The following is a 22,935-nucleotide window of genomic DNA, read 5'->3' as shown; positions in this document are numbered from 1 at the left end:
AATATTTATTCATAAAAATGGATAAGGATATCATGAACCACAGCCCGCACCTCCACGAAGGGAACCCCAAGATCCGATCCCAAAAAGGATCGTTCTGATTGCGCAAAAGAAAAGTAGAACAGAACTCATAATGTGACAATTTCTTTCAGTCGTTCAAATCGTGTGGCATCCACCTTTCCACTACGTTCCAAACCATCAAGAGCTACATCTGACGCTTAGTTATTGCGCCTTCCCAGATACCGTTTGTGATGGACCATGGTTCTCAAATCCTCATCCTGGATTACTGTAAGCTGAAAAGGGACAAAAAAAGTGTAGAGGAACCAAAGTGTTCAGTTAGGAATTAGATCAGGAAATTCGTCAGTGTCACATATGAAGGATTGTGGAAAAATATACCTGGAAATGTACAAGAACAAAACTTCGAAGAAGTAAATATTGCCATTAACACAGTAGCGAAAAATTCAACGAAGGCGATTTAGATAGACAGTTTGTCATGACTTTTGGGAACGTGAAGCTCTGGATTGCAAGAGGCACGCCATCTATGGAGAATACAGGCAAACTTCTGATATTCACCATGTTTTTGATATGGAAAATGTCTAAAGAGAGAACAATAAGTAACTGAGTTCGAAATAAACTCTAAACAAAGATCTGTAGATTAGGTACAAACGTTTTTTTCAGATACAAACTGGAAAAGCCCTCTCAAAACAACCACTCTCACTAAACATTAAATGACAAGAATATCCTCACATTTTTTTTATGAAGATGAAGAAGTGGAAAAGCAACGATATGTTTCATTCATTGAAAAATTATCCGACACCACAGATATCTGATATAAGATTCAATTCCATTACGAATGTTTGGAGTGCAAACTGAATAGGAAAAAGTGTTTTTGGTTTGATTCAATGTTTATATGAAAGTGATTGTTTCAATCGGGATTTTACTGATCAAATTCACCAATATTCCAAATTTCAGATGAATAAAAGTTGATAATAACGATCATTTGGGTACCAAATTCCAAAACGAATTATTGGTCTTTATAACTGCTGACTGTGCTATATCTCTTTGTAGTTAGTAATTCCTGCTTTCTCTGCGACTTCTATTTTCAGTTTTCCGTCCATTCAACCATTAAAATGAAGCTGAATTTCGCGAAGATGTAAAACAAAATGTCAGTATTGGAATGCTGACGTATCTATACCTTTCAAAAGCATTCACGTGAATCGGTTTTTGTACGTACTCCTGAGTCTGGGCTGAAAGTCTATTCATAAAAGCTCTCGAATCAAAATCAAAGCTTTTATTTTTCGCAGCGGAATACTGAAGTATGAGCATAAGAACAAATTTATAGTGCAGTGCATATTTTCCAAATGATCATTCTTGAAACAGAAGAAGATTTGTACAGTTGTACGAAATAAGTTTCAGATGAAATCAATTATTTGTTGTTTGGTCACTTCTTTCAAGAATCTGTATCACGATTAAAAAAACAATCTTTTTCAAAAGTAGTATCCCAACCAAAGCATTCCTGATCCAACAGAGCGCTATTGGTCCCAATAGTGATTCATGGCTGAACTGTGAGTGAATTGCTAGACTCAACTCTCTTTGAAGAATAAACCTGGGAAAGGAAGGGCAAATCACTTCATTGTCCGAAATAATAGTAATCTCTTGCTGACAAAGTCCTTTAGAACAACTCTCAAAGCAAAGCATTCCGATGAAATGTGATTATTAAGATTATCATCAACATATATACCTGGCGTCGAACCAATTGTGTAATTTCATTAAAAACGCTCATGAAAATTGAAATCTAGGTTTTTGTGGTATTGGAAAATAGCCTAATTGCATTGAACCGTATTCCAACTCTATCTAAAACGGTCTCAATATTGAGTTCAATGAGCCATACTACTGTCACAGTGTCATCAGCAAACATACGAAATCATCCTTCAATATCAATAGAGGCTAAGTCATTTATGTACACCAGGAAAGACGATGGACCAAGAACAGGACCCTGTGGGATTCCACAAGTCACTGACTGGGATTCGGAAGTCTCATATTGAACGGATACTATTTCTAATTCACGGAAGAGAATTGAATGATCTTTACTTGAATTCTTGCAATCCAAACTGTATAATTGAAAAAGTAAAGGCTTTTAGATTTCACACTTCGAAAATACCATCTATGAGATGGCCAGACCCCGTTGCAAAGCTAAGCGACATAGATCGCTGAACGATATCAGCCCAACCACAGAGCGTGTATTGGAAGCTGCAGAGAGAGACGGAGAACGAATCCCGTTCAGCGATTGTCATAAATCTAGAAGTGAATCATAATATTTCTTTTCTCTTCTAATTTGAGACCCTTCTGCTCTCGTTTGTGAAGAAGATTCTGGAACAACACCCAAATATTATTCTTTTCTTAAGACAATTGAAGAACTCGTTGATGAATCTACGGTTCAGGATGTATTATTTACAAATTTCTCTCAAGGTCGTTCCCAGTTTATGATGGGATGATAGGCATTAACTTGATTCAATTTTATCCTATGAGAAAAGAAGAAAGAAGAAGATTGTCAGGGACTTCTGGTGCAAGGACCCAGTAGTTTGGGGTTCGTTTGCGAAGGTTTCTCAACTGGGAAACGCATCGAGACCGTGAGAGTCTATTAGTGCGTTGAGAAAAAATTGGTACCCATTTTCCACCATGCATCAACGAAATAATTTTCCTTGCGTTTTATACAGGAATTTGTCAAAACGTGCTGTGTATCAAAGATCGGTAGCCGGTCGGTTCGACGTGGGTGCTTTGTTCTCACACTCAAATCGACCGCCGTGTTGGTCGCTGGTTGAAGCCCAGGGCTGAACGATCAATTTTTACTTGCTATCGTCCAACCCGTGTTAGGAATCACACGTTGAAAAGTAAGACCTCGTTAGTCCTTAGCTCGCACAAGTTTCGACTTCTGAGGGTTGTTGTTCGTAGGGGTACGACAGCTGGTTAACGGAAAAACAGATTTCAAACAGACAGATAGATTTCAAGAACTACAGCTTCTCAAATCTAGGAAGAGACTTGATAAATCTTTCTCTCTCTCTCTTTCTCTCTCTCTCACTTTCACTGTCTTCTAATGAACACAGATCTAGTGAGCGGGATCAAAACGGAATTCAGAACGCTCTTTCTACATTTCATAAGCTGTTACTTCTCATCAACAGTTCAAATAGTTCTTGAATGGGAAAAACAGTGTCTGTTCTGGCGATCTGAGTCGACCTGTTTTCGGACAAATGTATACAGGGTGTAACATAAGTACGTTAAAATATTCGAGTGACGTATTCCTGAGACCATTTTAAGAAACAAAGTCTATATGAACTTGTGTCCGAAAATGCTTCGTTTCGGAGATACGGGGTGTTGAAATTGAATTTTTTTGTACGCTTTTAAAAATAACTCTTGCAAAAAATAAATTATTTGCACGAAATTCGGTACCCGGGGTTTTTTTGATGTGGGAAATCATAATTCCGTATTAATTTTCATGTAACACCTAGAGGCGCTGCGTACGCTGTCATTATTTATTTCAAATTGCCCTAACTTTTTTGACAGTGAACTTTCAGTACTCTTCGTGAAAAAACCAAATTCCCACACCTTTTCCAAGTAAAAAAGGTACACTTCCTCAACAACGCTAGAGGTGATCGTTTTCGAGATATTTACAATTTTCTATATCGATGCATATTACTTTATAGCTAAATTTGATTTCAATAATTTTTGTCATTTTCCGCTTGCAAATTGAGTTATTTGAATCGAGTAGGCTATGAAAGTTTGTTTATAAAAATAGAAGTTTGCTGTCAGATTTTTAACTATTAATTGACAAATTCACAGTTCGAAGTTTATAAAGTGATTTTTTGGTACCATGCCTGACTTTACGAATGCTAAAATGGCTGATATGGATTTTGCATACGGCGTGGCTGACGGAAATTCAAGCGAGGCCTGACGTATCTATCAGGAAAGGTATCCCTAACGCGTGACTCTTTGTGCAGCCACATTTGCGGATCTTTTATGGCGACTTTCCGAATCTGGAAGCTTTGAAACAAAATCTGCAGTAGGACGTCCACGGACTACAAGAACTGTAGAATTGGAGGAGGCGGTTCTCGAAGACATTAGTGAACATCCAGAGACAAGTACAAGAAAAATTATTCAAACTCTAAATGTAAGTCACATGACAGTTTACAGAATTTTAAAAGAACAGCAATTATATTCTTATCCAGGCACTTACGCTACGTGATTCCCAACCACGTATCGAATTTGCTCAATGGCTTCAAAGAAAAGTCGAACAACATCCGCAAATTTTATCGAAAATCATCTTCAAAGATGAGGCTAATTTTTCAAGAAATGGTATCATGAACTTCCATAACAACCACATCTGGGCGGAAGATAACCCACATGCGATAACACAAACTCATTTCCAAGTCAGATTCTCTTTTAACGTTTGGGTAGGCATAATTGGGGATTATTTAATTGGGCCCTATTTTCTCCCCTTACGTTTGAATGGAGATGCTTGCCTAAATTTTTGGGAACACGAGCTTCCTCAACTTATGGAAGATGTACCCATTGGTCTCCGAAATCACTCTTGGCTCATGCACGATGGAGCTCCTGCTCATTTTAGTGTGATAGCAAGACATTTTTGAGACCTAGCATATCCCCAACGATGGATAGGAAGAGGAGGCACTGAGCATTGGCCCCCGAGGTCACCGGACCTCAATCCCGTCGATTTTTCTTTTGGAGTCACCTTAAATCACTAGTTTATGCTATCCCCATTGAAAACGGGGAAATGTTGAGGGATCGCATCATAGCTTGCTTCGAAACGGTAAAAAACACTCCGGGCACTTTTCAACGGGTGCGGAATTCTTTGGGGGTCGTCACTTCGAACAGTTGTTGTAATAGTTGTTTCGTTCAATTTTTATACTTGTCCAAATTGTTATTTTTGCAAACTCCGAAATGTAGCACTTTCTAATTGAATAATTTAACCTGACAAATTTTTTTTAATTTAAATTGAATAAGCAGTTCGATAATGCTCAGTTGAGAAGAAGTCTGTACGGGTATACTGCGTATAAAGTTCGATAAAAATAATTGAAATTGCAAAAAACTTATGACAAAAACCTACCATGTTTTGAAAAATTTAAACAATCTATATTTCGAAAACGAATCATAAACATTTCATAGTAAAAAGTTGTTTATTTTGATGAGATCCACCATATATTCAGTTTTTGTAATGTTCTCAGCAACTTCAAAAAGTTAGGGCAATTTGAAATAAATAATGACAGCGTACGCAGCGCTCTCTAGATGTAACATGAAAATTCATACGAAATTATGATTTTCCACGTCAAAAAAACTTCGGGTACCGAGTTTCGTGCAAATAACTTATTTTTTGTAAGAGTTACTTTCAAAAAGCGAACAAAAAAATCAATTTCAACACCCCGTATTTCCGAAACGAAGCATTTTCGGACACAAGTTCACACACTTTTTTTCTTAAAAATGTCTCAGGAATACGGCACTTGAATATTTTTATCTTACTTATGTTACACCGTGTATATTGATCAGATCATCATGAGTAGGGTAAGGGTGGGCATAGTGGCCACTTGAAGTTTTCTTCACTGTATAGTGCTGCAGCCTCACGGCAATAGTCACAACTACTAGCCCTGCAGCCTTTGTTATTGTGTTGTAGTTTGGTGCCGCTCAGACGCAAACTCACCGAGATATTGCAAATTTTTTACTTTTTCGACCCTCTGATGTTAGGTAAGTGCATCACATGTTTCGCTTTATTTTATTGTAGGTCTAGGTGAAGTGAATTGTACATCAATCGTGCAAAACAACATGTTTCTAGCTTTGAATTCATATGTCTCAACAGTAGATACAACAATGGGCTGTACGAGAAATATTGTATTTAAAAAATGGCGTGCTAGAGGGCGAAGTGGCCACAGCCGTGGCCACTTTGACCGCGAATGTGTTCACTTTGCCCGCAATGTATGTTGCTGCATTCATCACAAACAAAACTAAGTAGGCTTATAATATCAAGAGCAAGATTACGGCAAATTTCAGTTATTCTAATTCCGTGGTTTTTTTTACAGAAGAAGAACAGTATGGTGTCCAAGTATAAACGGAAAACCGCTCAGCAGTCCTGGAACTCTGAAGATATGCAAAACGCCATTGATGCAGGGAAGAAGGACGGGTTGCCTTGGCAAACCGCAGCTAAAAGGTTCCAGCTACCTCAAAATACTTTAAAACGGCGTGCTCTCGACAAAAATGTTCAAGCAGTAAACACAAAAAAGGTTCTTGGTCACTTTCGGCCTATATTTACTGGGGAGCAGGAAAAAGAAATAGTTAATCATCTTTTGGACATGGAAGTCAGTTTTTTTTTGGTGTAACATTCGCTTGCCTACAAACTCGCTGTTAAAAATTGCATACCTCATAACTTCAGTCATAAAAAAAAGCTGCTGGGAAAAATTGAGTTCAGGAATTTAGAAAACGCCACCCTATGATTGCATTAAGGAAGCCTGAGCCGACTTCAGCTGCACGGGCTCAAGCGTTTAACAAAACTAATGTATTGAAGTTTTTTGACATTTTGGAAGGCATTCAGAAAGATCACGTATTCCCACCTCATAGGGTGTACAATGTTGATGAGACTGGACTCTTGACAGTTTAGTCCAAGTCGTCCAAGGTCTTTGCTCTAAAAGGTCGGCGACAAGTCGGCTCTTTAACATCTGCTGAACGAGGCGTTCTTTCAACTTTTGTAGTCTGTGTTTCAGCTGGAGGGACATTTATACCACCCCCTGGTGATTTTACCAATTCGTAGAATGAAAGTTGAATTGCAAAATGGATCAGCTTCAGCATGTCATCCTACTGGTTGGATGCAAATGGAAACATTCACCTCATGGTTTGACTACTTCCTAAAATTTTCAAAGCCAACAAAAAAAGACCCAATTCTTCTGATACTAGACTGTCATGCAACTCACACGAACAACTTAGACTTAATCGGAAAAGCCAGAGACAATCATGTCACTGTTTTGTGCATCCCCCCCACTGCAGTCATAAAATGCAGCCACTTGACGTTGCGTTTATGGCACCTTTCAATACGTATTTTGTGCAAAGCATTGGAAAGTTCTTAAGAAATAATCCAGGACGGACAGTGACCCAATTACAGGTTTCCCGGCTACTTGGTGAAGCGTTTTTGAAGGCAGCTACACCAGTTATCGCCATAAAAGGCTTTAGAAAATGTGGAATCGTCCCAATCGACAGAAATGTGTTTACAGAACTGGATTATGCAGCTGCTGAAACAACAGAAGAGAGGATAACACCATCATACAAGTTTGTGCATCTTCATCTCAGACTGTCAACAACAGTAGCTCAACAGAACTCATTGGTGGTTCTGAAAACCCCAATATCGCCTTCATAATGGTATCCCTACCTTCTGTTGATCATCCAATCAGCTCTAGCAGTGGACTTCCTTCTGCCACATTTGATCCGTCTATTCCCAGCACTTCATCAGCTGGTTTCCTAGAAACAACTTCAAATTTGAACAGTCCACCAAACAAAAAGTCCACTTCATTTGCTGTTAGTCCACGTGAAATTGTTCCTGTACCCAAGGTCAATAGGATTATCAAAAGAGAAACTAAGCGGAAGAAAGGAACAGCAACAGTTCTAACATCCAGTCCATATAGGCCACTCTCATGGCAATTAGGAAAGAAAAGGAAGATAAAGAGAATGCGAAACAGCAGGCTCCTAAGAAAAGGGTGGCTAAAATTGGAAATAAAGGAAAACGCGCATTGTTTAAGAAAAAGAATGACCATCTCTATAATGATGATGATGTAGGCAACGTCAGCGACGTCGATTGTTTATTCTGTGGTGATTGTTACTCGAAATCCAAGGACAACGAAGGCTGGATTAGATGTTCTGGGTGCCTCAAATGGGCTCACGAAACTTTCACAGAGGCCGAAGAGGAGGACGATGAGTTTATTTGTGATTTATGTAAATACTAGTGATTTCATAGTTTCACAAACTTTCAGTAATGCCTATTCATGATTAAAACCCTAATACAATCGTTTTGAGTTCTGAAACTGAATGCGTTTTATTTTTTCCATACTACCTAAATCCATTTAGGCAGTGGCCACTTTGCCCTACCTACAGGGACGCGCCAAGTAACTTCGGCGCCGTCGTGCGAAATATTGATAAGCGCCTTTATCAAAATTACCAGGGTAGAAATATTATAATCAATTACTCCTTCCCCTCTCAGCGTGGAAAACTATGAAATTTTTTCTACATCTACCTAGATTTTTTTTTGAAGAAAACAATAAGTACACAGTACACTTATAAAAAATAATATATTAAACACTATATTGGCTATATTGCACAATAAAACAGAACAGAATAAAAACTATGTTAAAGTTATAAAACATTACTTAAAATTATTAAAAAACTGAAGATCAAATAAAACATATTTAGATTGCGATTCTTTTTTAAACAAATACACCTATTATGATGAAAACCAACGGAAATTTCTTATAGAAATTGAACTTTTCTTGCTTTACCTTTGGCAAATTCATAAATTAGATTTTCAATATTCAGCTCCTTTAACAACTCAGATTCTATAGAAATAATAGCAAGATTTTCTAGCCGCTCCTGACCCATTCTAGATCTTAAGTAATTCTTAATTAGTTTAAGTTTAGAAAATAATCTCTCGGCTGAAGCTACAGAAATCGGTATAGTTAATAATATACGTAACGCAATAGTAATGTTTGGGAATGAGTGGGCCAAGTTATTTTTTGCAATGTAATTAAGTGTTTCTACTACAGATGTTACCTTTCCGTCGCAAATTTGTAGAAATTGTAATTCGGTTAAAAGTTCCGTTCCGTCTATGTCTCTCTCGTTTCGATTTTTGTCAGTTAACGCTTCTTCAAGTTTTTTACAAAAATTAAATTTATCTTCATCAGAATACTTGCCGAAATCCTCAGTATTCCACAAAAATTTGAAAACATCGGCATGGGAGTATAACAGCTCAAATCTCTCATTTACAGATGAAAGAGTAATATCTAGCATTCCAAAAAAACAGTTGACTTTGAATTTTAATTCTTGGTTTTCAATTGGCTGATCTTCACTTTCATAGGAAAATTGTTTTTTTATTCTTCGTGGCCGTAAGGTTTCTGCACTTTTGAATTTCGCATCTACATCCAAGGCAGTTGCCAATTCTTTGGCATCTACCAGCATTTCACTGAAGCGTTTCTTCGCCACTTCGCTTTTCCGATAACGTTTTACAAGTTTAAACAAGAAAACTCTTGCCGGGAATGCGCGGCGCCTACACTTCTAGAGAAGACAAGTAGGTAGGTAGTTTAAATAGCATTAATTTCAAATTTCACCACCGGTCAGCATTGGTGAGTAATAAAATTTCACCATCGGTATTGGTAGAAATATTTTTTATGTTGATTTTTTGTAAAGTTTCAAAAAATCCTTGGTTTTGGATTGAATATTTATTCAATTTTGCCAACTCAAAGGGCGCCTTTAACGCCTTGGCGCCGTCGTGCGCCGCACGACCTTGCCCATATGGACGGCGCGTCCCTGCCTACCTAGTGGCCTGAAGTGGCCACTTTGACAACTTTTGGTGAAGTCAAAATTTTGTTCAAATAAGTGTAAAAATCAAGTCGTTTTCATTTTTGGATCAGGCCTAAAAAACCATACTAAATGTTGAAGGGATTTATAAAATGTTTCAAAAAAGTTTAGGGGTGGAAAAAAATAGATGTTCCTTAGGGTGGCCACTATGCCTACCCCTCCCCTATATGTCATGTGTCGTTGACGCGTATCATTTGCCTACTATAGTTTTATCCCAACATTCTTCAAATCATTACAATTTGCAGAGTTATAACCATTTATTTGCACCCTTCAAATTTGGTGTCAGATGAGGAATTTCAACGTACCCATTTTTCCGAATTTCAATAAGTAGTGATTTTGACAGCTGCCAAGTATCAACAACCACCCGCTCTGCTACCTCTGCTGATGCTATTTTCCCCCCTGATTCCCAGTAGCAATACATCGATAGGCAGTTCAAATGAAAACCTGTTTTACACCACTACAATTCAACCGAAACGCTCCTTTCGAAACAATAGACGTCGAGTGTATGAATTATGAACAGGAGATCGGTTCATTACAGCGATAAATCCATCCTCCATTTTGCGAGCTATCGTTCATCTCGTAGAGGAAAATGAAAATCGTGAATTGTATTCAGCTGGCGCCTGATGTGACCGACAGGTCATTCTGCTGGAGATTGAATTCGGCTCACCGCGATCAGGTAACGTGCTGCGTGAAAGAATGGCGATTGGAGGAGCGGATCCGAGTTTTGTTTCAATCTCTTGTCAGGGGTTAATGGGCTCTGGAATATTTTAGTATAGATCCACCTGGGTTTCAGGTATTCTTAGGATAGAGTTTTCGAAATGTTCAAGATGAGAACAGATTGAATGGAATGAAACTTGCCAAACATACGTTATGATTTGAATGAATGATTCGCCCAGTGTCATTCTATTTGTAATTCGGAGATGGCCGACTTGTCCATTTTTCCAAGAATCTGGAAAACACACTAGTCTCATAAACTCATTTGGCTGCCTTTACGAGGCATACTTCTGAACAGTATAACAATTTCCAGCTGAAACTACTTGAGGCTACAACTGCAATCTTCACTTCTAATTGTACATGGCAAATCGGCATTTTTGGTTTCATATTTTTCCATGGATATATGAGTATTGGAAATTTCAAAATAGTACCGGGTGTAACTGAATAAGTGTAAAACATTTGAGGAGGTGATTCTTCATCGAAAAAAAGATAGGATCTTTCGTATGAGGAAATTTCATTGGAGCATCCCTTGTTAAGATACAGCCCCTTAAAGGGGGTACATGAAATTTGTATAACAATTTTTTTCACAAGCACTAAAAAAGGTATAATATTGAAATCGACCTGACGTTTTGTACTACCAAAAAGACAATTAGCCAGAAATTTATTTGGTTTACCCCATGGTTGTAAGGGGTGAAAAACGCAACCCTTAAAATTTATTTCCAATGCAACTTTTTGTCTTATTACTTGTTTACCATTCGAAAATTTATTTTCGATAGCCTGTTTCATTCTAAACAAAAAATGTCTCCTAGGATTTTTGCCCAAAATAAACCAGTTCGCTACAAAAAATTATTTTATGAACAACTACAGAGATACATCGTCATAAATGCGAAAATACGAAACCAATCTATCTAGTAGGTCGCTATTAGCGATAGTGACAATTAAATTGGTATGACGCTGTCAGTTTGTGAATTTTCGAAATTGAATTAATACTTATTGTGTGTTGTTGTTCGGTTCTTAATTTGTTACTTTAATAATTCACTTGTAATTAAATTGCATACACAAATGAGAAAATGGCTGATATGCATTAAGGTTACGGTCTGTCGCAGGGAAATGGGTTAGAAGCTTCTAGAAGATATGCTGAAATGTATCCTCAATGACAGCATCCTTCACATAGAATATTCGCTCGACTTCATCAACGATTACGAGAATATGGTTCATTCGAAAAAAGAACGCAGGATTATGGTCGCCATCGAGAAGTACGAACACCACAGCTTGAGGAAGCAGTACTTAATTTATTTGAAAAACAACATACTACCAGTACTAGAAAGATTGCCTTCCAGCTAAATGTTAATCATATAACGTTATTTTGAATTTTAAAGGAACAACTCTTATACCCTTACCATTTGCAACTAGTACAGGCACTATAACCACAAGACTTTCCGAACCGTCTTGAATTTTGCAATTTGATGGTGGAAATGATTTAAAGAAATTGTGACTTTCTGGAAACGATAGAATTCACAGACGAATGTAGTTTTTCTCGGGACAAGATTATTAATTTTCATAATTACCACATGTGAGTTGATGAAAACCCTCATGCCATTGTTGAAACTAAGCATCGAGAACAGTTTTTTCTAACGTGTGCCTCGGAGTTATTGGTGATGATTTAATTGGGTCTCATTTTCTACCTCCTCGATTAAATAGAGAGGCAAACGTTCAATTTTTAAGAGAAGTGCATCCAGTACTGCTGGAGGAAGTTCCTTTGGGCGTCAGAAGGGATATGTTTTTTATACATGATGGGACTCTCGCCCATTTTAGTCAAGTAGCACATCAGCATTCAACTGAAACATATGCAAATCAGTGGATAGGTCGAGGAGGACCACAGAACTGTCCCGCTCGATCCCCGGATCTCAATCCTGTCGATTTCTCTATTTGGGACCATTCACAGCATTTGGTTTATCGTACTCCTGTTCGCGATGTAGAGGACTTAAGAAACCGCATCATCGATGTGTGCAGGGTAATCAGAGATACTCCAGGAATATTTGAGCAAATAGGTGGCTCAATGCGCCGACGTCTAGACGCATGCGTAATGTCTGAAGGTAGACATATTGAACGTTTACTATGATTTTTACAAGTTGTGTGCTTTGTTATTAATTAATTAGTTTTGTTTATTACCCTTTAATCGTTTAATGCAGGTACGAACTATACAATAACAATAAATCCAGTTCGGAGTTATGACAATGTAGCTCTGTAGTTGTTTGTAAATGAATTTTTGCTGCGAACAGGTTTATTTTGGGCAGAACATCCAGGAGACATTTTTTGTTCAGAATGAAAAAGGCTATCAGAAATGAATTTTCAAATGGTAAACAAATAATAAGACAAAAAGTTACATTGGAAATAAATTTTAGGGGTTGCTTTTTCCACCTCTTACAACCATGAGGTACACCAAATAAATTACTGGCTAAGTATCTTTTTGGTAGTACAAAACGTCAGGTTAATTTCAATATTGTAACATTTTCAGTACTTGTGAAAAAAATTGTTATACAAATTTTATGTACAAGGGGCTTTAAGGGGCTGTATCTTAACAAGGGATGCTCCAATGAAGTTTCTTTATATGAAAGATCCTTTCTATTTCTATTTTTCGATGAGGAATCACCTCCTTGAATATTTTACATTTATTCAGTTACAACCTGTATAAATCACTCAAGAAGATCAGTCTTATGGTTCTCAATTATCCTTTTACATTCATACACTACGTGTCACAGTTGTCCGTTTGATTTACGTGTGGGAGACGTTCTAATGTGTAACAATTTTAGAAATTGATATTTTCAAAACCTAATGTTGTCCGTTAGTTCATATTCTTCCATGGAAATATGTTATTGCCAGTCAGTCTATCGATGTAGTAATCATGCTGGATAATCTCGGCTGTCCCACCGCGACCTACATATGAATGAATGAATGAAAAATACATTATTCATTGATTAGAATAAAGCTAACAATACTTCGATTCCATGTTAGTCAAACATAATATTAGTAAGTACTAGTAAGGGATACCAATCGATTTCTTGTTGATTTTTTCCACGATTGGCTTCTCAATGCACTACCCATATTGATGTCATCAGAATAGGCGTCAGTCCATTCGACCTATTGTGTAGGTATATTCGAGACTGGCTTGAACGTTTAAAGTTCATTTCTTTAGATTTGTTTACTGCCCGTCTTCAAGCATAGCCCACTGACTGATAAGGAAGTTTTCCTTCGTTATTCAGAGGAATCGGGCAAATTTCGGATATGCAGTTGGTTTTTGCCAATTGCATATGCAGGAAATTTCCTGTGAAGATTCCTGCACTGACGCCTGTCGAATGTAATTCAACGTCCTGCGTGGTATTAGCCAGGGAAGTAGTTGTTTTCTGATAGGCGTCAGTCCATTCAACATACTGTGTAGGTATATTCGAGATTGGCTTGAACGTTTATTTCTATGAAGTTCATTTCTTTGATTTCATCAGAAAATGTTGAGTTTTCTTTTCAGATCATATACTCAATAATCAATATATTTATGAAATTTCTGTTTTCCTAGAAATGATATCGTATTGTTATTGTTTTTTTCGAAATCTACGTTCTCTGCCAAAAATATTCATCCATCTGATTGAGTTCTGACATAAAAATACAAACATTTCAATTGTTTTTCTAGAAGTAATATTGTATTGTAATTGTTAACTCAGAATCTATCTGTTTTACCAGAATTCATCATTCATCTGATCAGGTTTTGTGATTACATATCGGTCTGAATTTAGAGCAGAACATAGTTGCACTAGTGCCTTGCTACATATTGTCGATAATATTTACACAGCTTCAGATAAAGGATTATGTACAGCTCTGATACTTCTAGATTTCAGTAAACACTGTGAACTATTTCAGTGGAAAAACCCACACATGACAGTATCTCAACCAGAAATCCAACTACCATCAATCGACTAATAGAGAAATCATCAAGACTCTACTAGACCGTGCTTTCGGGCTCTGTAATACAAAGGAAGGTCTCGAAAAGGAACTAGGCATCATCAAAATTGACCTTCAACGGAATGGTTACTCCAGAGCGATGGTAGAACAGGCCTCAGCTAGAAGACAGCAAGATTGTAAAACAGCCTCGGCAGAACTTCGCACTTTCATTGATTTTTGTATGTACTTCTTCTTTATAAACAATGTATATCAATAAATAAAGCCCATTTATTATTATTATTATTATTAGATCTATACCTCTTTCAAACCTGAAGACTCTAATATGGCTTGTGTACAAGTTAATAAAGACATCAATGATTTTGTTGAAACTGCAACTGATCATTGTCTAGTTAACAACCCAAAACAGCCAAGTGTTTTTGTATGTGGGCCAAAAACTGTCAGCGAGATAATTGGAGACAAATTAAAAATAAAACTTCTTGACAAAGACCTGTCCATTGTAGATCAAACGAAAAGTCTGAAGCTTATTTTAAAAAGTGATTTTAGATTCGAAACCCACGTAAAAAACTATTCGAAAGGCTTATGAAACTCCTAAGATTCTTTATGGAAATAGAAACTTTCTTACAAAGGCAACAATAATAATGTTATGTGATAGTCTTGTTTTGTCTACCCTGAACTTTGCTGATTCAGTGTACGATCCCTGCTTAATGAGAGCAGACGAGCAAATAAATCCAGAGGATTCCGAACTCATGTTTACGTCTCATTCAAGGAGCGTAAGGAAGTATTTCTTACAAATTGGTTGAGACGGGTTGGTTGAATATGGCAATGCGTAGGAGGCTGTATGAAAGATGCTTATTTTACAGAATAATCATAACGAAGTTTGTTTGGAGGTGATTGACAATGTTTCATGATGAATTTCATTAGTTCGGACTTGCATTGTCTGATATCATAGAAAATGATTTGAAATCCCTGATCGAGAACCAGTTCCAAAATCAAACATCAGCAGTGAAGAACGTAGAGCTCTGAACAGCCTACGTTGAGACAACACCATCAAGATCCTACATGCAGATGAAGGAAACGCTAGTGTGATCATGGATACTGTTCTCTACGAACAGAAGATCGAAGAGGTTCTTCAGAAGGATCAATACACGGAGATCGTACGTGACCCTACTGCATCAATTGAAAGGAAGTTTTACCAGATTTTGAAGTCTATTTTTCGGACAAGGAGAGATCATTGCTAAAACCTCACCACAGTAGGCCTCCTCACTTGTATGGACTACCCAAAATCCACAAGGAGGCCGTTCAGCTCAGACAGATCATCAATTCTAGAAATTTGGCTATTCAAAACTTGTCTAGAGGTTTACCCCCAATAATACAATCATTACAAGGACAAACATCGTCTTTTGTGAAGAATTCAAGGCTACTAGGGGCAATTGAAGTCACACAGGAAGACCAACTAATTAGTTTTGACGTGAAAAGCCGGTCGAAGAAGCACTCCAAATCATACAGAGGAAGCTATCCGAAGTCAAGGACCTGAAAGATAGAACGAATTTACCTAGATAGGCAATTATATGATAACTAGGATGTGGTGTACGAAACTGTTATTTCCAACTGAAGGAGGAATTGTTTACACAAGATGAGGGACTGCCACTTCCACCAGTACTAGCCAACATATATATGGAGTGGTTTGAAACTCTAGCCATTGAAGAATCCCACAAGAAACCTCGAGTCTGGTAGAGATATGTTGATGACACCTTCATAATATGGAACCATGGGAATACTGAACTAGACGCCTTCCTGAAACACATCAACAGCATGAGACTTTTCATTACTTTCACAATGGAGAAGGAAATCCACAATGAATGGCCATTCTTAGACGTTTTAGTGAAGAGGACCGACACTAAGTGGGAAACATCTGTATACCGAAAACTCACTCACACGGGACAGTATCTGAACCGAGAATCCAAACACCATCCATCGACTTAAAGAGGAATCATCAAGACTCTATTAGACCGTGCTTTCGGGTTCTGTAATGAGAAGGAAGGTCTCGAGAAGGAACTAGACATCATCAAAAATGATGTTCAACGAAATGGTTACTTCAAAGCGATGGTGAAACAGACTTTAAAAGACAGCAGGAGCTTCGCAAGGAAGAGAAGCCGAAGCCGTCACAACCAGTGCTTGTATTCCCTACATCACAGGACTATCGGAATGGATAAGAAGAATTGGTTCCAAGTACAACATCAGAACCTGCTTTAGATCCGGAAATACTATCCGTAGCAGCCTCACGAAAACCAGACCACCAAACGCGGACTGCGATTCCAAGAATTGCATTTACCGGATACCCTGCGAGTGCGGAAAATCCTATATCGGTGAAACTAAGAGGCCATTGAATGTTCGCATTGCCGAGCACAAGAAACATACACAGCGAGGGAAAACCAGCAAATCAGGAATAGCAGAGCATGTTTGAACCCATCAACATAACATCGAGTGGTCCCAAGCTGAGATCATACACATTGGTTTAGGAGAAAATTCAAGGAAGCCGCATACATATTGTTCAACAATATATTCAGCCAAGCAAGTCGTTTGCCTCCACCAATTCACCGTCAGGAATCCTTTAAATAGATGTGATTAGTTTTGACTATGACTATGAGAATGTTTTGTGGAAACGATATACTCAATAATATATTTAAGATCCTTGAGTTGTTAAGAGTCCCTGTCACAGTTTTTTTTTAACTTATGTATTCTACGCATATTCTATGATGTTAAAATTGTATGAGATTGAGTGGTAGAACAAATCGGTAATTTTGAATTATCGATTTCGACTTCGCCTTTGACGTCAGCCCTAGAATTAGAATTGATTTTCCAAATGTAAAAAAATTATATGTGTACTAGATTGATAAAATGGAAACACATTATTATTATTATTATAAAGAATACATTGTAGCATAATTTGATATACTAGTTCGACTGATGGAAAAATCGTGTAACAAAAAGAATGACATTAAAACATTCATAATCCATTATCCAGTAAAGCTTTTATGCATTACCTGTACAACATCCGTTCCTGTCGATCAGCTTCCACATATATCCTGTAATACATGAGGATCATCACCATGCCCGGTCCCCAGAAGCTCACACTAGAGGAAATCACTGAGTAAGTTCGATTCACTATGAACGTGCAGATATGCGGGTTTTCCTTGCGGAACTCCAAGTGATCCGCGGTTGTGTACCATTCCATGAAAATTGGTAGAAAAGAAAGTAAGGCTGGGCTACACCACACCACGGCTAGCATGAACACCAAGCGCACGTTGGTCATTATCAGAGGATAGTCCAACGGTTGGACTATCGCGTAGTATCTGAAAGAAAATTAACCAGTGTCAGGATAGTCTGATACGATGTTTGATGGTGGTCAAAATACGAAAAAGCAACTAATCATTTCATGATGATGATGAGAATATTTTTCATACAGTCTTCATAGACACATCCATTATCTCGAACTAATACTTCTTACTTTATTTTTTGCTTATTTTCTGGAAAGGTACATCAAAATACCAACAATAATTGTTCTTTCTATAAAACAGATGCGAAAAAAATCTAAAAAATCTAAGATTAACCATGGGAAACCAAAGTTGATATTTTTGATGGTATTCCATTGGCAAACGTCAATGTTCCGCATGACTTCAATGATCTGTGGCTGGTCAATATTTCATGTGCTACATCAATAACTCTAGAAAAATTTAAGAGCATTCAGAATCTTCAGTATCTTGGGGAAAATAATATACTGTTTGTGTCTCAATCTGAATTTAGATATTGCTACAGCTGTATGATAGCCCAGTTGAAGGTAGTTGACTATATTTACAAAACCTTCGATAGTGATGAACAAGATAGTTAACAGAATATGCCATCTGGTGGTGATATCCCTATTGGATTGTCTTAGATTCTCTTCCGATTCTGCGGAACTTTCCAGAATATACTAGTCAGGTAGAACTCAACGTGTTATATTGTAACATGAATCAATCAATTCTCGGACCTATTTTGTTTGTTATTTACATAACCTAGTTTCGTAAGTGCCAACTACATACCAACCTCCACAGCTACGCTAACAATTTTCAACGCCTTGACTGGCTGTATCGTGTCTCAAGTCGATGAAATACTGTCTACTGTCAATCCTTTGAAGACAGTTTGGTCGAGTAGCTTTGAGAAAAAAATGTGAAAATTGTATTAGCATCCAGCTCGATGAACAAAATTTGTCCCTGACGGAACTCTGCACAACCCTTAGTTGGATGTGAGAATTTTCAAGATATTCCTTTCATGTTAACTACATCATCAAACGTGGGTACTCTAACCCAGGGGACTCCAAACTACGGCCCGCGGGCCAAATCCGGCCCGGCAGTGTCATCAATCCGGCCCGCGACAGCCAATGATTACCTAATTGTTGTTATTATTGCTGTGATAAGTTGAAGAAGAAAACACAAAATGATAATTACTCGGTTTTATTTACTTGCAAGGTAAAACTTAACGACAGAAATGATGACAAAGAAAATTTAAATTAAGTATCTAAGTTTAGGCATATTAATAACTAACAAATAATTGAAATGAATCACAGTAAAACAAAAACACTAATGAGATTTATGTAATTGTGATTTTCCACCGACAGTACGTTGTAGTTGTGGATCAATTTCACTTGTACCAATTATCAAAAGAGATTTAAGATGCTCATCGGTTAATTGAGATCTGTAAACATTCTTTGTGTACTTCATCTTGGAAAACGTCTTCTCACACAAGTAAGTAGTACCAAAAACAGAAAACAACCCACGAGCAAATTTATGCAAATTATCAAATTGTTCCAGTGGAAGACTCTTATGAAATTCCAACAAAGATGAATTTTGATATTTATTCTTAAGCATATCACTGCACCGTAAATCAATAATTTCCATTTGGACTTCCGAAGCCAGGGTTTCAATGTCAGAAGCAAAAGGATTTTGAAAAAGCGAAATTGACGGAAAATTCAGTCTCTGTAGTGTGGCTGAATATTTCACATGTTTCAAAATGTGTGAAACATTTTTCACGTAATTGCGATTAAAATAGTATTATTTTCTGTCCGAAAGATTTGATATTGGTGTATAAATCAGGGAGAAGCTGATTTTCTCCTCGCAATCTCAAATTCAGTTCATTCATATGATTTGTCAAATCGACAAAAGGTGTCAACAACTTCAATTCAGGAGGTTGGCTGGATATGGAGACATCGATTGTAAGACGTCCATAATTTGAACCTCACATTCAAAAATCAACTTTCCACAGTAGTTTATGGAACACTGTTTTATCGTGGCATGCTTCGTCTTAGAACTGAACATCTTTGTTGTGTTTGTTGTTGCTGTGTTTCTTCATCGATAGCTTGGATATACTTTCATAACTTCCACAAAAGGAGTTCCCAAGAAACTTCCTGATGACTAGAGCTACCAGAGTATGTGTTGAAACTTGACGGGGAAGGGGTCTTTTCTGCAATGACCTCTTGCGACTCCACACCAAGATGAGTATGGCTGAGTATGAATTTCTAGTAGGGCTTAGCATGCTTCGTCTTAGAACTGAACATCTTTGTTGTGTTTGTTGTTGTTGTGTTTCTTCATCGATAGCTTGGATATACTTTCATAACTTCCACAAAAGAAGTTCCCAAGGAACTGCCTGATGACTAGAGCTACCAAAGTCTGTGTTGAAACTTGACGGAAAAGGGGTCTTTTTTGCAATTACCTCTTGCAACTCCACACCAAGATGATTATGGCTGAGTGTGGATCTCTAGTAGGGCTTAGGATGCTCCGTCTTAGAACTGAACATCTTTGTTGTGTTTTTGTTGTTGTGTTTCTTCATCGATAGCTTGGATATACTTTCATAACTTCCACAAAAGAAGTTCCCAAGGAACTTCCTGATGACTAGAGCTACCAAAGCCTGTGTTGAACCTTGACGGGGAAGGGTTCTTTTCTGCAACTACCTCTTGCGACTCCACACCAAGATGAGTATGGCTGAGTATGAATCTCTAGTAGGGCTCAGCAGGCTTCGTCTTAGAACTGAACATCTTTGTTGTGTTTGTTGTTGCTGTGTTTCTTCATCGATAGCTTGGATATACTTTCATAACTTCCACAAAAGAAGTTCCCAAGAAACTTCCTGATGACTAGAGCTACCAGAGTATGTATTGAAACTTGACGAGGAAGGGGTCTTTTCTGCAATTACCTCTTGCGACTCCATACCAAGATGGGTTTGGCTGAGTATGAATCTCTAGTAGGGTTTAGGATGCTTCGTCTTAGAACTGAACATATATGTTGTGTTTGTTGTGTTTCTTCATCGATAGCTTGGATATACTTTCATAACTTCCACAAAAGAAGTTCCCAAGGAACTGCCTGATTACTAGAGCTACCAAAGTCTGTGTTGAAACTTGACGGAAAAGGGGTCTTTTTTGCAATTACCTCTTGCAACTCCACACCAAGATGAGTATGGCTGAGTGTGGATCTCTAGTAGGGCTTAGGATGCTCCGTCTTAAAACTGAACATCTTCGTTGTGTTTGTTGTGTTTCTCCATCGATAGCTTGGATACACTTTCATAACTTCCACAAAAGAAGTTCCCAAGAAACTTCCTGATGACTAGAGCTACCAGAGTATATGTTGAAACTTGACGGGGAAGAGGTCTTTTCTGCAATTACTTCTTGCGACTCCACACCAAGGTGAGTATAGCTGAGTATGAATCTCTAGGAGGGCTTAGAATGCTTCGTCTCAGAACTGAACATCTTTGTTGTGTTTTTTATGTTTCTTCATCGACAGGTTGGATGTACTTTCATAACTTCCGCAAAAGAAATTCCCATGGAACTTCCTGATGACTAGAGCTACCAAACTTGAAACTGCAATAACCTTTTGCCACAAGGTGAGTATACATTTTTTAGGATGACTTATCTCAGAACAGAACATATCTGTTGTGTTTGTTGAGTTTCTGCATTCGACAGCTTGGATATACTTTTGCATCTTCCGCAAAGGCAGTTCCCAAGGATTCATGTTCTCATGAAAAATATTACTGCTGTATTTACGAACATTTTTTGTGTGCAATGAATAATGGTGATGGTTAATATTGCTACTATTACTTTAGTCTCTCTGAACTTGAGATTGTTCAAAAACTCAATTGAAATCAAACAAGTGAAACCATACCAATAATTGACATACCTGTCAACACTGATGCAACACAAATGCAGGATACTAGCCGTCGAAAAGTAAACGTCCAAAGAGTTCCACACGTCGCACATGAAATACCCGAAAATCCATCGTCCTCCAGTGAGCTCCACACTGAAATTGAAACACATCGCCCAAATGGCCACCAGCATATCCGCCAGCGCGAGACTAACCACAAAATAGTTCGTTATAACCCTCAGCTTCCTATGCCGCATCACAGACACTATCACCAGAAGGTTCCCGAACATCGCCGCCACTATAATCATAGCCATCGTGATGAGCTTCAGCGCTACCAGGAAGCACAAAGCCCAGGAGTGTGAGGGCCATGATCGGTCGAAGTATGTCGTGTAGGTTGAGCTGTTCCTAATGTGGTCCAAGGAAGCGGTTTCGTTGAGGTCGGAAAGGTTCCTCGGTGTTTGAGTTGTCAGCTGTATGATGTGCACCAGTTCGTTCATTTTGGCCGGTGACGTGTCCTTTCCTGTTCAAATTGGCCTAATGATTTGTGGGGATGTTACGGTGTAGGATGACATCATGTCGTTGGTTGGATCTGAAACAAAGAAAGATCAGTGGTTGGAGCTCAAAAAAAAACTGAATATTGATGTCATGTTTTTCAGTTACAAGTGGAAATACCCATTGGGTAAAAAAAAACCTCAAAAGTCACTTTCTGCTCAAATGGGTTTGTATTGTTTCTACATTTCAGATGCAGGAAGTAAAATAGTTTTTGTGAAAACACCAACTCTGATGAGGGATACAGTTTTTGTTTTCAAAACTACACCGCTATTCCTGTAAATTATAGAGCCTCATCACTCGACAAAATTGTTATATTTCCGCTGAACGTGATCATTCAGGAAAATTTTAGGTAAAATGAAAACGCGTGTATGAGGAATCCTAGCGGATACCATTGAACTACGGTTAACAGTACTTCAGTTTCCTCTAACTTGCCAGTTCCACGGGTTAATTGTATTTTTCAAAAACTTTTCATGACACCCATTCAAAATCAACTGGTTTGTTCACGTCTGTCATAATTCCTGGGCTAGGTTTTGGTTATCCATGGACTGCTTATCTTTCTCATCCTCACATAAGGGAATTCCCAAACAACTATAAAAAAAGTATCAGCTGGTTTATTGGAGGCACAAACAAAACTGACCATGGATAAGATTATCCATGAGTAGAGGGTGAACCGCACTGTTCAAAATCTGTGCAAGACTGGACAGCAGTCAGTCATAAGAAGAATAATAAAACAAAACAAAGCATGAATCCTTCCCGGACTAAAGTTATTGTTGGTAAAAACACAAATGCATCAAATTCACTCCAAACAAGTAGACCTGCATGTTTACCGAATAGCACCCAACACGGAAGCTGAAGCCTTAGCGAAATTTTTAAGAGCTAGTTTTCCTGAGGTTTCTTGTGAAGCTCTTGTACCTAAGTATCCTGACTTGTACTCATCTTT

General features: G+C 37.9%; 1 protein-coding gene across 1 annotated transcript in view; it reads right to left on the bottom strand.

The window, feature by feature from the left end:
• LOC111513102 (octopamine receptor beta-1R) overlaps positions 1–22,011 on the bottom strand; it is a 99,798-nt gene extending 77,787 nt beyond the window's left edge. Inside the window, exons 1-2 of the mRNA XM_074176806.1 lie at positions 21,480–22,011; positions 17,325–17,633 (exon numbers count right to left, since the gene is read on the bottom strand). Of these exons, the coding sequence (XP_074032907.1) occupies positions 17,325–17,633; positions 21,480–21,940 (770 nt within the window). The 5' untranslated portion in view covers positions 21,941–22,011. The remainder of the gene's footprint in view (positions 1–17,324; positions 17,634–21,479) is intronic.
• Between the last annotated feature and the right edge of the window lie 924 nt (positions 22,012–22,935).

This window comes from Leptinotarsa decemlineata, unplaced genomic scaffold (assembly GCF_025532065.1).
Source record: "Leptinotarsa decemlineata unplaced genomic scaffold, Ldec_3_MD MMD2_tig00002082_RagTag_RagTag, whole genome shotgun sequence".
NCBI lineage: Eukaryota > Metazoa > Arthropoda > Insecta > Coleoptera > Chrysomelidae > Leptinotarsa > Leptinotarsa decemlineata.
The sequence above is the reverse complement of the archived record's forward strand: the minus strand, read 5'-3'. Positions and strand labels throughout refer to the sequence as shown.